Source organism: Pipra filicauda, unplaced genomic scaffold (assembly GCF_003945595.2).
Source record: "Pipra filicauda isolate LSUMZ 115617 unplaced genomic scaffold, ASM394559v2 scaffold287_size946512_pilon, whole genome shotgun sequence".
NCBI classification, from domain to species: Eukaryota; Metazoa; Chordata; class Aves; order Passeriformes; family Pipridae; genus Pipra; species Pipra filicauda.
Genome location: NW_024104406.1, coordinates 60,697 through 76,976, shown reverse-complemented (window position 1 = coordinate 76,976; position 16,280 = coordinate 60,697). Strand labels below are relative to the sequence as shown.

Genomic DNA, 16,280 nt, shown 5'->3' with positions numbered 1-16,280 from the left:
AACTCCAATCTGCCCTCCAGGAGCATGAAACCCCTGTTTAATGCAAAGAATTTATATTTTTCCTTTTAATTGCCATTTTCTGAGCAAAGTGTGGCACTGGGGTGCAGGGTGATGATTCCAGGTGGCCCTGTCAGGGAGCATCTGCACTGGGAACTGCGGGAAGCTCCTGGCAGAGGCACAGGAAGGGTTTTAAAAGAAATTAATAAAAGTAAATTTATGTAATAATCTAATTTTTGCCCAAAGAATCTTGGAGCGATTATAAAGTGATTATGCTCTGGCTAAGAAGGATTATGATTGGGATTGGGATGTGGTCCAGCTCTTGTGCCACAGCACCGTGTCCGGAGGAAACCGAAGTTAAATTGTGTCGACGCGACCCTCGAGCTCTCGCGTCCCTGGGGCTCGTTCTTGCCCCTCTCCTGATTTCTGCTCATATAATCTCTCTCTTCTCTCCATTTTTTTTTGTTTGTTTTTATTTTGCTTCCCAAGGGCATGATGATGCAGTGCCATGTGCGGTTTTGAAAAGTGTGGATAGTTTTAGCTTTCTCCACCACCCAGTCCATCAGAGGAGCTTAGAGATCCTGCAGAGGTGCAAGGAGGAGAAGTACAGTAAGGCTCCCCCACCCACCCTCCCCTCTGATACGGCACTCACACCAGAAATGGAAACCAGGTGCATTCTGTGTCCAAAAGGTCAAAAACAATGCCCCAGGAGCCTTCCAGCATCAAGCCAGTGCCTTAGAGCAATTTGGACCCTATTGGGAAATCATTAGGCACAGTTGGAAGAGGAAAATGAAAAGCAAAGTCACCTCTCTGGGGGTGACCATCGTTGGTGGTTTCCCTGTTGATGTTAAGGAATATTCCTGATACAAGGTAGGGTGCTGGTACACCTGGAATTTTACTTCATTTAGGTTTCATTGGGCTTCAAAACTAACTTGTGAAAAGATTGTCTCCAAGGGCTTTTACTTAAAGCAGATGCATTTGGCAATGTTATTTTACAGAATGAGTTAAGATGCACTTGGTCTCCACTTCTTCCTCCTCACTCCTCCTCTGTCACGTAACAAACTCATCCTGCATGACAACATGGACACTCCTGCCTGCACTACTCTGTTTTATTTGCATATATAAAGAGATATTTGGTGCTCTCATGTTTAGCTATCTCATTTTCTTACCATTACCCTCTCCCTTCGTGTGGCACGTTGAAGCTGACAGCACTAGAGCTCTGCTGTGCACAGTCTGCACGGGCAGAGCCTCAGCCCAAGGTGCTTAAACATGAAATTTAGGGGGAAATGCAAACCACCTTTTTTTCTCTGCAGAGCTGAGCGTGGTAAGTGCAGTAGGTGCATTTTAAGTCTTCACAGCTCTGGGTTTCCCGTTAGAAACTTTCTGTCAGGTGTCTGTGCTTCCTGCAGCCTGTGGGGTTGGGGGAGCAGAGGTGGTTCAGTTCTTAATTTAGACTTTCATTCTTATTTTAACTAAATTGTTTTTTCCTACCAGTTCCCACCACTCCTGTAAGAAAATATAAAGGAGTAATACTAAATTTGACTAGGTTTTAGATTTTGTTATGTGGTGTTGTGCTAAGTGACCTCACTGATGTCACTAAGAAACCATTGAAAAGGAAGGTGATTAACAGTTATTTTACTTGTAATTAATTCATCAATTTAACTTTAATTTGCAAGTTAACTCAGCAATTTGGAAGGTTTTGGGGGTTTATTTGCAGTTTTTTAATGGGAAGAAGGAAATTCATACAACTCAAGGAGCTTTAACTTAACAGGAAGCAGCAAAGTTGAGCTCAGCATCTTAAAACCTCACTTATTATAGACTAGTCCACACAGTCTGGGCTCTCTCGGGATTAATCTTATGTGTGGATCCGGCATCTCCATAGTTTGTGAATTGGCCAAGAGCATCTGCCCAGACCAACGAGTAATTCCTGTTCTGCATCCAGAAATCATTCCCATCTTCCCACGGGGTGTTCTGCTCTCCCAGGCTCTCCAGCTTTGGCTAAACCAGGCTTGGAGTGTGTGTGATTTTTCTGTTCCGAATTCAGCAGGTCCGTGGGCCCCGCAGGCGAAGCTCTTTGGGCTGAGGTTGCCCTGGGGACTCAACTTCTCCCAGAAATCAGATGAGGTCACATCCATGTCATCCTCGAGAGAGGAAGCAAAATCATCTCCTTGTCTTGAACTGTGCAATTAGTTCTGCCACAAAAAAAAAAGAGAGAAAACTAATTGATTTGATGAGTTTATTGAGATTCCTTTTAGGTCCCTCTGTATTCAGCTTCCACAGCCAACTGATCACCCTTCCCTGGCCATCTGAGCTGCTTCCCTGGCACCATTGGGTCCATCAATTAATAGTCTTTCTCCAGAGCAAGGCACTGGGTTTAGACATTCCTGAGCTCAAGACCAAAGGTCTGCTGGTTGATGTTCCTCAGTAGGGAGTAGACTGGGATTATCCAAGGCTCCTCTCCATGAGGACAAACACCTGTTGGGCAAATCAGGCCATCTTTGTGAAACACTCTAGCTGAAGAAAAAGGAATGTTCTTGAAAAATCAGAATAATTCCCTGCCTGAAATGTAAAACAGATCAGTCTGTGTCTGGGCTGGATGAAGGGGAGGGAGTGTTTGCCCCCACACCGCTGTCCTTTCATGCAGAGCATAATATTTACAATATCCTATATTCACTATACAGAATTCTCAAAGCCACATGTGGCTCATCAGCTTAAATGTAAGACCTGCTTCCCTTCTGTTTACAGAATTCCCCCCTGTATTTCCCAGAAAAGGGGCTACATCAGCGTGGCAGCTTTTATTTGGCTGTGGCACTGCTGAATTTCTGCTTTAAAGAGCCAAGTGATGGCACAACATAGAAAAGTCTTCATTTTTGGTTTGTATAAAGCAATATTTCAAGCAGATTCCTGATTATTCCTATTTTTCCCCTCTTTACAACTGGGTTTCTGTGCTGTAAACCAGCAACTTTGGGCACAGAAATGCCAGTCTTGGAAGAGGTGAGAGAACACTCCTAGGACAAGAAATGTAACCAAAAAATGGCTTAAATAGCAAAAAGAGGGATTGAAAAGTTTTGAGCTCAAGGCATTCCCATGGATTATCTGCCTGGCTTTCCAAAAACCTCCAGAGCTGGAGGTTGCCAGACGTTCTCAGCAGAAGGGATTTGGTCCTGCCTTAGAGCACAGGAGGGATCGAAGATGACCTGTGGCAGCACATTCCCAAATTTCCTTTTGCCCACATTTCTAGGACATTTGGCCACCTTTAGATCCAGTCACTTCACCAAGTGGATCTTTCCAGGCACCTCCTGCCCAACTTCAGCTTCAAGACAAACTGTTACAACATCTCACCGGGTCCAGGAGGACGGGAGATGTCCTGTTAAAGGGATGTCACCTGTGAAGGTTTGGTAGGAATTCATCTTCTCCTCAGGGATTTCAGGCTCTCAGGAATGGCAGAGCAGCCGGACGAGCTCAGGTCTTGGCTTTGTATTTGCTTTGTATTCATCTTTGAGAACAAAAAGATCCTCAGGACCCCTTTTAGCTCAGCACCTGAGCTGTATTAAATAGGAAACTGATAAATGTGGGATCTACTAAACCAGAGTTTAGACTTCTTTTTTTTTAGAGAGAGGGGTTTTTTTTTCCACTTCGGATGTCTCAGGGTAAAATAAAATCCATTTTCCCCACATCCAGGTGAGCACTGAGATGTTTCCTGTCTCACAGCAGCATTTTCCAGGCAGTTAGAAAATTGCTCAGCTGTTTTCATGTCAAACTCCAGATTATCAGATCTTTAAATTTCGGTGGCTTCGTGGCTTGAAAAGTGTTTTGTTGTCAACGAAAATTGTCTCCTGTCTCCCTAAAATGCTTGGTTACAAAACATTTCCACCTGGGGGAAGATAACAGCTTGAAACAGCTGCTTCTGTAACCATGTGTGGCAGCTTCCCTGACTGAGTATCAAGTAGATCTTTTATTTAGTATCTTATTTTATTAGAGATATTTTATTACATATAAATTACTCTAAAACTAGATATCAAAGGAGAGGTTCAATGGACAATCAAGCCTATAAAGAGTAGTATATATAGTGTTTTCTACTATGTTCTTATGTTTGTAGGGAGGGAGGGAAGAAGTGTCTAAGGAATAAATGACCATTTTTCCAAGCACCCTATTTATGTCCAGGTGTTTTGCCCACACAATTGGGTTATCCCATGCACAGGGGAAGCTTGGGAATGTCTTGGCCATGCAGCACACGAGTGGCTGGTCCCCCCCATCTACTTCTTCCTTCATGTTTGCTGGGACATGGTACATGTGTGGGAGGGCAATTACAGTGTTCATTACTCCCAAGGGTGATGACTCTGGCAGAGGTGGGAGCGACGGGCATGTCAGCATCCTTTGCACCCGGGAATGCCCGGCGTGTGCCAGGACACACCCACGCTCCTTCTCAGGGCTGAGCTGTGACTGTGCTAATTGGCTGCTGGGGCCGAGCCAGGGAGAAACATCTTCCTTCATGTGCTGCTCCAGGTATCACTCGGAAGAGCCCGCGGACGCCGCTCTCCGACCTCCAGGGAGTCAACACCATCAACGAGAGGACCCAGCGGTAAGGCCCTTTGCACGGCAGGGAATGTGGGCTGGGAGAGCATTGCCTGGAGTTACAAATGACTGTATTGATGTTTCTCCCATCTTGGTTCTCAGTTTTTGTCTTCTCTTTGGTTTATACGTGTGATCAGGTCTAAACATCTTTACCTGACTAAACAGCAGGCGTGGGAAGCGACTTCCCTGCGTCAAAGCGCAGCGGTTGTGGGTGGGGTGGTGGCCCAGGTGGTGAGAAGCTTAAAAAAATGAATGGATATGCCAATATCAAGGAAATAATCGTTTAATGAGGATGGGTTTGGGGGCAGAACTGCCCTCACACAGTGTGTGGTGGCTCAAGATGCCTGGGAATGGGGAGGACCTGGAAGTTGCGGGGTTTGAGGTGGTACCTTGCCAAATACTTGCTTGTTTTTAAGGCATAAAAGCACATTAACCCCAAAACTACTTGACTTTTGCAGATTTTAGGTACAGATTTAGTTTTAAATCCTTCCTTGAAGGTTCTGGCCATTTGACCAGCTACTTAATGAGCCTTTCTTGTTCTAAGAGTCAGTTCTGCACTTGGAGATGCAGATCTGTGCCTCCTGTGCAAAAGCTTTGCCATATTCATTTCAGAATGAAGTTGCTTGCGAAGCCAAAGTCTTCATTTCCAAGGGATATCTGGGCACTGCTCCTCCTCCTTTTCCCCAGCTACTCTTGTGCTATCCCTCAGCAGACCCCAGGAAGTCTAATTATCCCAATCCCACCTCTGAAGGGTCACGGTGCCTCTCTGCTTCCCTCTGAGCAGGTGTGTGTGTTGGGGAGAGATATGAAATCAGAGCATCCTCAGCTCCTAAAAAACCTGCTTGGAGCTGCAGACCTCCAGCTGTGACTTCATGGCTGCTCTGAGTTTTGAGAGGAGCCCAGAACAAGTCAGGAGGAGTCTGAGACTGTCTCCTGAAACGTGTCCATCAAATCTTATGTCTCAGAGGGTTCCCTTCCACACAAGATAAAATATCCTCCAAATACATGATTAAACCTAATTTTTAATGGCTTTAATGCCAGACAGCCATGACAGGAATTAGATAGATGTTGTTCCTTTTTTTCTAGGGGAAGAAAAGTGGCTTCTTTTGCCTGGCTTTGTTCGTCATGTGCTTTCTGAGTGTCATCAAGACCAGAATGTCCCTCTTGCTCTGAATTCCTTCCCTCTGAGAGTGCTGGTGGCACCCTACTGAAGGAGAACTGAGTGTTCTCACATCATTACAAGTCAGCTTATTTGCAGTGGTCAGAGAGGATGGAATTTTTTTGGAATTGATGGATTGAATTCATAAATCTGTGCCACTTATTGAGTTTTAGCAGAAATCCAGGTAGTGCAAGCAATCCCACCCTGTGCTGGGAAGGTGGTGCAACCCTGGTTGTCCTCACATCCATCTTTCCCGCCCCTCCTTGTCTTTCTCCTGCTTCTGCAGCTGCTGGGGCTCAGATCTATTGGGTCTGTGGTGACATTCGAGGCAGGGCAGGTTGGTGTCTCCAGATGACGTTCACTCTTTCTGGCAGCTCTGGTTGTGCAAGTTTCCCTCAACATAATGTAAGGTGAAACTTTGTCCCTGTGGAGATCCCCACGTGTAGATAAGAGGAGTCCTGCAGTTTCTCCAGCAAGCCTTGGGTGCATGAGGAACCTGTGGGAAGTGGGATGGGGCTTTCCTTGCCTGCCCAGCTCCAGCTTTGGAGGCACGTTAGTTCAGGAGCTTGGGCTGCTGATGTTTTTATAGCCCAAAACATTTCAATTATCTCAGCAAGGCGCTGTCGTAAAGGCAGAGAAAGTCCTCCCGACCCAGGCAACGAGGGGATGTGTTTATTTACTGTGGGGTTCAGTCTGTGGTCTGCTCTGTTGATGTGGCCTAACAGACCCCAGCAGAGCAGACAAATTGCCTTAAACAGCCAGAATTGAGGGCAGCAACTACTGTGCTGCCTTCTTCATCCTCCTCAGCCACTGTGTCCTGCCAACAGCCCCAGTTTGATACTTTTACTGGTATATTTGCAGAAAAGGTGCTTTAAAGCTGTCCTAACTCCTGTGTTCCTCCTGGTCTCGTGCCTCAGGACACGGTCCAGGATCTTTGCTTCCCTTGGGCACCAGCAATGATGGCTCCCCAAATGTCACCTGTGCTCCTTCCCTCTGGAAGCACAAACTGGATCTCTCACAGGATCTCTGTGCTCCATCCTGCACTTTCAGAGTAGGCAGGTAATGAGTGATTTTGCTCTGAGGAATCACATCACACTTGATAAATGCTGGTATTTCAATTAAATTGCTCTCGTTGAGCAAGAAGAGGTAAATACAGGGGTGCAGGTCTATAAGAGAGATTTGCTTTACCAGCTTTCCAGCAGATAGACCAGCAAGGGATTTACAGCACTAAATTAAACAGGAATTTGCTTTCAAAGCCATCTCATGATCATGCGGTCGCTGATAAGGCTGCGTTGTACATCCAACCCATAGGATAGCCCGGGGCTTGTTTCTAAAAGCAATTTTGAGGCATGACATCACACAGGAAGTCACTGTGGAGGGTTTAGGGAGCCAAGAGCTCTCCTCTGATCTCAGAAGAAAGTGGATGGGTGGTTTGCACATGCTGCGGGGGGGAAACCAGCCCTCGGTGGAGCTGCATGTGGTGGAAGTGCATTCACCAGCTGTGGAGTAATGAGAGCCATGCCATGGGTAACCCAAAGCACCCGGGCTGGCTGAGATCCTGCTGGTTTGGGTTCACTGACGACACTTTAATATGCTGGGGTGTCTGAGCAGGTACTGCTCAGTCTGTCTGGAAGCAGCTGGTTGGGCTCAGTGAGATGATTGACCGCCCAAGTACCCAAAGTTTGTGTCGTTCCCATATTTGTGTACCCATCATAAATTGTCCGCAATAAACAGAGCTGTCACTTTGTTTCTTGGCTTTTTCAAAACCATGTGGGAATTCCTAGGGTTTTCCATTCTCTAGTCTTGTTCAGAGTCTGTATATCCGCACCCAGTCTTCAGCTGAAGAGGGCATTGAGGTCAGCCAGGATTAGTGAGAGGTTGTAGATCCTAAAAGTGGACATTAAGTGGTACCCATCAACCGTTGGGGCTCTTCCCCACCTGCAAGTAGGAGTTTTTTGATGGATGGGAACCTTGCTGTAAAGAAAATGAAGGTGGACAGGAGGGATCACCTGGATATTCAAGCTTCTCACTAACCATCCTTGAATTGAACCTGGTTTAAAAAAGCAGATCCTGGAGCACTCCGCTCAGGGGTTTTACTTTGCTGTGATTCATCCCTTCTTTTAATAGTGGTATATGTCAAAATGCTGATTTAATGAGGCCAGGAAGGAATTTGGGAAGCGCTGCGGCAAGGCAGGAAGGAGACTTTGCTCCGAGGCCCTGGCTCCAGGCTCTGAGCTGGATGAAGGAGCAGCTTTACATCCTTTGTTTTTTAATTTCCATGTGATGCTTTAGATCTACCCTTCCTCCAAATCAAGGCTTTAAGGCAAAGGGCTGCCTTGTTGTCAGACCTCAGAAGTGGCTGGTGCCAGAGGCCCCATTTAAACCACAGTGTCCTTCAGCATCCTCATGACCTGGTGCTGCTTGGAGTTTCCTCCTATTCCTTTTCCTCCTGGCTGAGACAGCTCTGGGGGTGATTGCAGACCCCACATCCTTCCTTAAATCACTTTTATTTCATGTGATGGTTTCTGCAAGGCTGATAAGAAATTTAAAATTAAAATAATAATTAAAAAAAACCACACCAAAAACACACCACGAAGCCAAAAGTCTGGCAGTTGGGTGCTGCCCATGAGAGGCTTCATGTAACCCCAGACACCATAGTAAGGCTCCTCCACTCTGGAAATTCTTTGCCCTGATGTGTATTTTGGTCAAGTATCTGTTTCCCTCCCTCCAAGAGAGGATTTTGGTTCCTCTCACTGTTCCCTTCAGACTTCCTGCAGCCAGGTGAGCATTTCTGGAGACCACAGCAGTTCTGCCTCACAGCAGAGAGGACCAACCTGGGGGGTTGATCTGTGATCAGGTCCCAGTGAGGGATTCTGGGCCAGCTCATCAGTCCAGCTGGGGCTGACATCCTTCTTGCTGGCAAATAATTAGTTTATTGCAAATTACATTTGCTGTTTCTTTTCCTAATGGAATGATTGTGGGAATTAGAGGAGACACAGTCAGCACCAGCAATCATAGTCTAGAGGCCACATGAGCAGAGGTCATGACCTTGTATCCTTCATCCCACCAAAGGTATCTGGAGGTATCTGCAGACTCAAGGTTTCTGTCTGGGAGAGCTGGAAGCTCTTATTCTCCTGCTGGTAATTCGATGCTTTTATGAATATTTGATCTTTGAAAGGTGCTTAAGCAGCCCAATCAGGGGGTCTGGCACCATGGACCCATCCCATGGGAATGAGTGAACAGTGGAAAGAATAAAGCCTCGGCTCATTTTTTACCAATGGATTACTTTAGGATCTCTCTTTTATTATGTCACACAACTGAGAGTTTTTCTCTCTTCCCAACGGTGTTGGGTGTTGCAGGGATGCCTACGCAGTCGGCTGGAATGGCCGGATGGGGATGAGGCACAACAGGCTCGCCAGCCCCGGTGCCTTCCTGGACAAAGATGGGATCTTCGTCAACGCCACCAACAGCAAACTGCTGGAGAGGGCCCACGGCATCCTCATGTCAGTACAGGAGGGGATCTGGGCTCTATTCCTGGGGCACAGTGAGCAGCATGGGTGGTTAGAGCATGTTAGTAGTCAGGATATCAAACTATAGCAGGGTTTCAAGCAGACTTGGAGGTGTTTCCCAGTTGGGTCAAAGTGACCTCAGGATGTTTGACACATCTGATTTAACTCTTATCAGTCATTTGTAATGCCAGACCCAGGGAAGAGAGAAGGAACAAACCCTCTGATCAGACCAGAGATGTGATGCACTCACAGTTTTTAGCGTGATGTCAAAGTTTCCATTATAAATTAGCTGGGGAGATGCTGATTCTCGCTGCAGCCTCACAGGAAGGTGCAGAGAACATCCCAGTGTGGCTGGAGTTAACGTGGGGGATGGTGGTCAGGAGGGTGGTCAGTCCTTTCACGGTGCCACTCCCTTGCTCTACCCAAATTACCGACATCCCATCATTCCCATTGGAACCATTCCCATTAATTGGATACTTTCTTCTCAAACCTGTGCCTCTAAAATTACACACCCACCTGCAGCAGGCAGAGCAGCCCAGTTTCAGTGCAGGTTGGAGGCAGCAGCTGCTGGGGGGAATCTGGAAGGGCTTGTCCATAAACTCCTCCGTTCCGCACACGTGGATTAATCTGAGCCGTTTATTCTCTCCCCAGGCGGAATAAGAACATCAAAGCCAAACCAAACCTCCCAAAGGTGAGTGAGAAACAGCATTTCTCCCTTGCTGGTCCCTGGGTTAAGGCTGGAGGTACAGTGATGAGATGCTGATGGGTTAAGAAGACCACTGGGTCTACACCAAAACCTTGGTCTACTCAGCCCTGTTCAGGGTTCTTTAATTTAAATAAACCCAAATGATTTCAGCCCTGATTTGTGCTGGGAATGAGAGGTATGAACACTTCCATCCTCCTTGGAGCTGCTCTGGCTCCTGTTTTCCTCCTCCTGGGAAGGAGCACATACGTGCTGGTGCAATTGAATAATTAAATCTCTACACTGAAATGAGACAGTAGGTGATGCAGGAGGGCTGGTACCTGACAGACAACAGACTTGGCTTATATTCACTTTCCCTCCATCATGGCTGCATTTATTGTATTTAAGAGATGCCAAAAGATCTGTTGTACTCAGAACAGTAACTCTGGTCCTTGGTAGTGCTGCGTGGGTGGTCAGGATGGGAGACCAGGAGGAGCAAACATTGGTTTTACTCCTCTCTGTGTCCATGTTGGACCTGAAGAGGCAATGATGCAATTAATGGATTAAGAGAATCATAGAATCATGGAATGATTTGGGTTGGAAGGGACCTTAAAGCTCATCTTGCTTAAAGCTCCCCTGCCATGGCCAAGGAAAACCTTCCACCAGACCAGGTTGCTCCAAGTCCCGTCCAACCTGGCCTTGGACACTTCCAGGGATCCAGGGGCAGCCACAGCTTCTCTGGGCAACCTGGGCCAGGGCCTCACCACCCTGACAGGGACTCTGTCCCTCTGTGTGTCCCATTGAGGTTAAGTAGGGTGGTCACGTAAGGAAGCCCTGCAGAGGGTAAGGAGGGATATAGGAGAGTAGGGTTTTGTATGGATTTTGTATGGAGTCTCTCTTTCTCCACAGCACCTGCTGGATGTGAAGTCCCTCAAGCACCTCACGAACCTGACGCTGCACGACCGCATCACCAAATCTCTCCTTCATCTCCATAAGAAGAAAAAACCACCCAGCATCAGTGCCCAGTTCCAGGTAAGCCTTTGATACAGAGCTGGATTAAAGCAAATACCTGCTTGGGGTCCCCAGGGTGCCCAGGAGGACACTGGCAGGCACAGTCCTGCCCCACCCTCCCCACCATTTAGGCCATGAATTCCACTGAGGACATGGCTTTAGGAAGCTGGGAGGCACCCTGGAGCTATTAAAGGGTGTAAATGAAGAGAAATAAGAGTGGTGGTGGGTATGGTGGGGGATGACGAGGTGGTACACGATGGGACACAAAGATCACAGAGTATTTTGAGTTGGAAGAGACTCACAAGGATCTTCAAGTCCACAAGGATCTTCAAGTCCAACTCTGCAGTGAATCCTGCAGGGATTGAACCACAGCCTTGGCATTATTAGCACCAGGCTCTAACCAGTCTAATGTCAGGATGAGCTGCAGAGTGGAGATATTGGTGTATCCCCATCCTCTGGTACCTCATGTTCCAAGCTGTCACATTCTGGTGCTTTCTTCACTGAACCCAGAAACCACAAAATCCCAAAACAATGGTTTTTGAAGTATTTTCCTTGCATCTATCATAGTCTGTTCTCAGCCAGAATGAGAATTTTAATAGGGGCAGAAAGGTCAAAATCATGCTGAACTATCTCCAGGCAGGCAGAGAATTCAGAGGAGGGACCCATCCAGCACTTGCTGTGCATCAGCCACCTATCCCTGGGAATCACTGCAGGGAAAATCATCCCCCAAGGGCTTGGTGGTGCTGGGCTCACAGTTGGACTCGATGATCTTAAAGGTCTTTTCCAACTTAAATAATTCCGTGATTATTCTGTATGTGCAGCAGGGCTTGGAAACTGCTCCAAGACACATGCACAAGCAGGTGGTGATATTAGAATGCAATTTTTCAGGGAAAAATTGATTTCTGAGCAAGTCTGGGCTGGGTTTGACTTCTAATTTTGATTGGCTTGGGGTTTTCTTGGAGATATGGGTCATTTTTAGAAAGTATCCATGTGTAGGTGTGGATAAGATTAAATAATTGAAAATATATGCACACACACACACATATATAAAATTATATATATAATTTGCAGAATGTACATCTATATATATATTTATATATTTGTGTATTTATATATTTGTATATTTATATACTTCAGGTAGACTTGGAGGCATTATCCAGTTGGGTCAAAGTGACCCCAGTATGTTTGACATGTCTGATTTATGTATTTATATATTTATACATATATATACTTTTATTTATTTATGTGGATGTTTTTATATCTATATATTAAGCTTTGTTTGATCTGGTAGTGTTCTGCTCAAAATCCACTTCTGCAGAGTTTAATTCATACTCATGGAGGGGTTGAAACAGGGATGTCTTGGAGTAAAATACCTTCCCCAAACCTGTTCACCCTTCCAACCAAACTTTGAAAAGCCTCAGGGGGCACAACTGATATTTTTAGATATATTTTTCCAACACATCCAAATCAAAGACCACTGATTTCATTGAACACTTGTTAAAGAGAAGCATTTGGAGGGAGAAAGCAGCGAGATGGCTTTTCCAATCAAGAGCAGAGTAATCAAATCGTGGTGCATGGAATTGGGTCACGGGCAGGAAACACAAATGGTTCCTCCCATGTGGTGGGGGTTGGTTTTTCGCGGATAAACTCTGCTTTGTGCCTAATGCCTCCACACCGGGCTCACAGCTGCTCCATCTCCATGGATTTTGACTATCCCTATGCTTAGGGTAATCTAGAGGGGAAATAGCTGCCTTGGAGGGTGCTCCAGGAGGAGGGATGGCTTTCCTGGTAGAAAACTGAACCACTGGGACCTAAAAATGTAGACTCTCCCCATTATCCTGGGGATAATATCTTTCTTCACCCCCTGAAAGACCCAATACAGGTGGTGAAAGAGCGGGTGGCTGGAAAGTTTTGCAGGCACAGGGACAAAGGAACAGGGTACGGGGTTAATCCGTGACCTCGCGTGTCCTTTGTGGATTCCCAATGACCGGAGCTGGCGCCAGATGGCAGAAGGAGCCTGGACCATCTGCCATGTGTGGGGCAGCTCTGGCTGCTGAGGGAATGGAAACACCCCCTCCTGCGGGGCCGGCGGCCACAGCTCCAGCCCATTCCTGCAATTCCTGGTGCCGGGAGCACTCCGCTTGCTGGGCTTTCACAGGGCTCTTCAGCAAAGGGGTTATGGCCCTTAGAGAGCCTCCAAAGGAGGCAACGAGGATGGGGAAGGGCCTGGAGGGGCAGCTGAGGGCACTTTGTCTGTTCAGCCTGGAGGAGACTGAGGGGAGACCTCACTGCAGTTACAGCTTCATCAGGAGGGGAAGAGCAGGGGCAGGCACTGATCTCTGCTCTGTGGGAATCAGAGACAGGACCCGAGGGAATGGCCTGAAGTTGTGTCAGGGGAGATTTAGGTTGGATATTAGGAAAAGGTCCTTCCCCCAGAGTGTGGTCGGACACTGAACAGGCTCCCCAGGGCCATGGGCACAGCACCAAGGCTGCCAGAGCTCAAGGAGCATTTGGATGATCCTGTGGGGCACCTGATGTGACTGTTGGGGATGGGCCTGTGCAGTGCCAGGAGTTGGACTTGATGATCCTTGTGGGTCCCTTCCAGCTCAGCATATTCTGGGATTCTGTGATTCCCTCCCACCAGCCCGTGTGGGCATAATGGGATGCAGCAGCATCGTTGCTCACTGATAGGTCCCAATAGGCTTTTTTATGGTTAAAAAAGAATAATTTCAGATTTTAAGAAAATCAGGAGCATGCCGGTGGAGCTCTGCCATGTCGTGGCATTCCCGCTGCTCCCCGGGACAGGAACAACAGGGATGTTTGCATGAGGTTAATACATACAAAGCAGCTGCACTGCACGTGCATGGGATCCAGCCCTTGCTTCTTCCCAAATCCTGGATGTGGATAAATTTTTCTAAACATGAAAGGCTTCCTATAAAGATGTCTTTGAAATGAGCAGAAGGGGGGAAAAAAGGGCTTCCTGAGAGCAGATTTGGAGGCAAAATGCTGCTTTCTAATATCACACCAGTTTATTTAACTCATATACTGAAAAATTTCTAACGTGGCTTATGATCTACAACCAAATATCCCTTACACCACTCCTATTGAAATCAGGAGTAATCAACTTTGGAGCGCATTCCCAATGTGATGAGCTCAGCAATGAGAGATACCCAAACACTTCCAGACTCAACACACTCCAGTTTTCAACATGGTTTTTTCCAAAGAGCTTGTGCTTCATCCCAAAAAATTCCAAGATTTACGAGGTGGAGCAGATGGGCATGGAGTGATGCCAATATGAATTCATTTTTATGGGATAGAACTTTTAATGGTGATCAAGAAACAAGGGAAAATAGGAAAAGGGAACCTGGAAAAGCCTTAATCCTCAGTGATCCTTCAGCTAGGAACACGCCAACATGGAAGCTCTTCTCTAGAAACAACCTCTAAAGTATTTGGGGTTCCAGGCTTCAAAAAGTATTGCAAATTCCCCATCTTTTCTTTGCCAAACTGTCATTAAGAGAATTCAGTTTTAGGCCAGAGGTAAAGTTTTGACAAAGAAAAATCAGGAATAAATGCTGGAGTCACTTTTGAAAAAGGAAAGTTTGATTCGTGTTTAAAAACCATCAGTGGTTGGTTGGTGCCAGGTGTAAATTCTTGTCTGGGAGCTCACTTTCCTAGCTGGAAGAGGCTTTTGGGATGGGATTTGGGCTCCAGTGGAACTAGGGATCTCAAAATCCATCCCAGAATTATATTTATCTCCTACTGCTTTGTTGGAAGCAAAGACAAAACCAGCCAAGTTGTTTGGGCTGAAACACTCCTTTTGGGGGCAATAATTTCCCATCTGCCTGGTTCACTCATCATTTATTCCACTTGTTGTTGGTTTATGATTGAAGCATTTGGATTTTCATTATTCATGGGGGTGTCCTCTCCCTTTCCCTGTGTCCTCCCCATTGCAGGCATCGCTCAACAAGCTGATGGAGACCCTTGGCCAAGCAGAGCCTTATTTTGTCAAGTGCATTCGATCCAACGCTGAAAAGGTAAGTCCTGTCCTGGGAAAGCTGCTAAAAATCAGCTTGGGAACCAATTTTTACAGGGGTTAGAAAGGAAAGAAAAGAAAGCCTCAAATAGAGTTGGATTTAGAAGACATGAGCAATGGATGTTCTCACCCAGCTGTTGTTCTTGATAAACTGCACCAGCTTTTACTGTAATTATAAAAAACATGTATGAAAATATATGATTTTAGTTTACATGAAAAATGTATTGGCTTTAATAAATGACTGACTACTCTGAAGCTCCTGCCACCCATAATAGAGATTGAAAGAACTTCAAATCCACTTGGGCTGGATCTAATCCATAATGCTTCCTTAAAACAAAGTTTCTATGGGTAAAAGCAGATCCTTTTAAAACAAGATTCATTGATAAAACTGACTCCACAAGGCATCATATTTCTTGAATTTGACTTTAGGTATTTGTCTCATGGATTAGGGACCCTCAGTTTAAAATGCAGGTTACAGTAGGGATGGTTTGAGGATTAATCCTTCAGAGTTTTACCCGGGCATTTAAAACTGAATCTTTATGCCTTGGAGATTATTTAGTTGCTCAAAATCTTACCCATTAGCTGTGCCCTTGAGGGGTCTTATTCAATTCAGGGGATCCAAAAAATTTTCTTTATGGCTTTATTTATCCAGTTAGTGTTTGAAAGCCTCAGAAGCAAACAGGATTCAATCCCAGTGGGATTAGTGCAGTTCCTGGGGACCTGCATTCCCTCCCTCCCAACATGCGTGTCATGCAGATGTGCTGCATCTGCTGAACCCATTTACCCCTCCACACACTTCAAAGCTTCAGGGAAAGGAAATATTTGCTCATCCTTGGCTTGATTTTCCCCTTCCAGCTGCCCCTGCGGTTCAACGACAGCCTGGTGCTCCGGCAGCTGCGGTACACGGGGATGCTGGAGACCGTCCGCATTCGCCAGTCGGGATACAGCTGCAAATACTCCTTCCAGGTTGAGTCAAGGGGATTTTGACTTTCACCATCTTTAGCATCGTTAGCAGAGTTGTCTGAGTGTTGCGGGCTCGTTTTTATTGGGGTAGTTAATTTATAGCCCAGCAGGGCAGTGGGTGTAACGGTCTGATGTCCACGTGGGGTGGTTCTGGTCCCCACGAGCTGCTCCAGACCTCAGTGAGGGCTCTGATCCCTCCTGCATCCTGAGTTTTGAGCAAAACCAGTATATTTTGCAAAGTAGGGTCCCTTTTTGCAAAAGAAGTGTCTAATTTGCACGTGCTCTTCTGTATCTGGAGTCCCTGGGAGCGGCGATTGCCCTGTTGTGTCGGCGTTGGCTGCGTCCCATCGG

At 46.4% G+C, this 16,280-nt stretch overlaps 1 protein-coding gene across 5 annotated transcripts in view; it reads left to right on the top strand.

Annotated features, from left to right (window-relative positions):
- Positions 1 to 16,280, top strand: part of MYO9A (myosin IXA) — a 169,347-nt gene that overhangs the window by 126,113 nt on the left and 26,954 nt on the right. For all 5 annotated transcript variants that reach the window (XM_027724157.2, XM_027724137.2, XM_027724165.2 and 2 more), the window contains 7 exons: positions 487 to 606; positions 4,504 to 4,579; positions 9,091 to 9,234; positions 9,892 to 9,931; positions 10,832 to 10,954; positions 14,887 to 14,967; positions 15,822 to 15,932. In XM_027724157.2, coding sequence (XP_027579958.2) covers positions 487 to 606; positions 4,504 to 4,579; positions 9,091 to 9,234; positions 9,892 to 9,931; positions 10,832 to 10,954; positions 14,887 to 14,967; positions 15,822 to 15,932 — 695 coding nt within the window. The remainder of the gene's footprint in view (positions 1 to 486; positions 607 to 4,503; positions 4,580 to 9,090; positions 9,235 to 9,891; positions 9,932 to 10,831; positions 10,955 to 14,886; positions 14,968 to 15,821; positions 15,933 to 16,280) is intronic.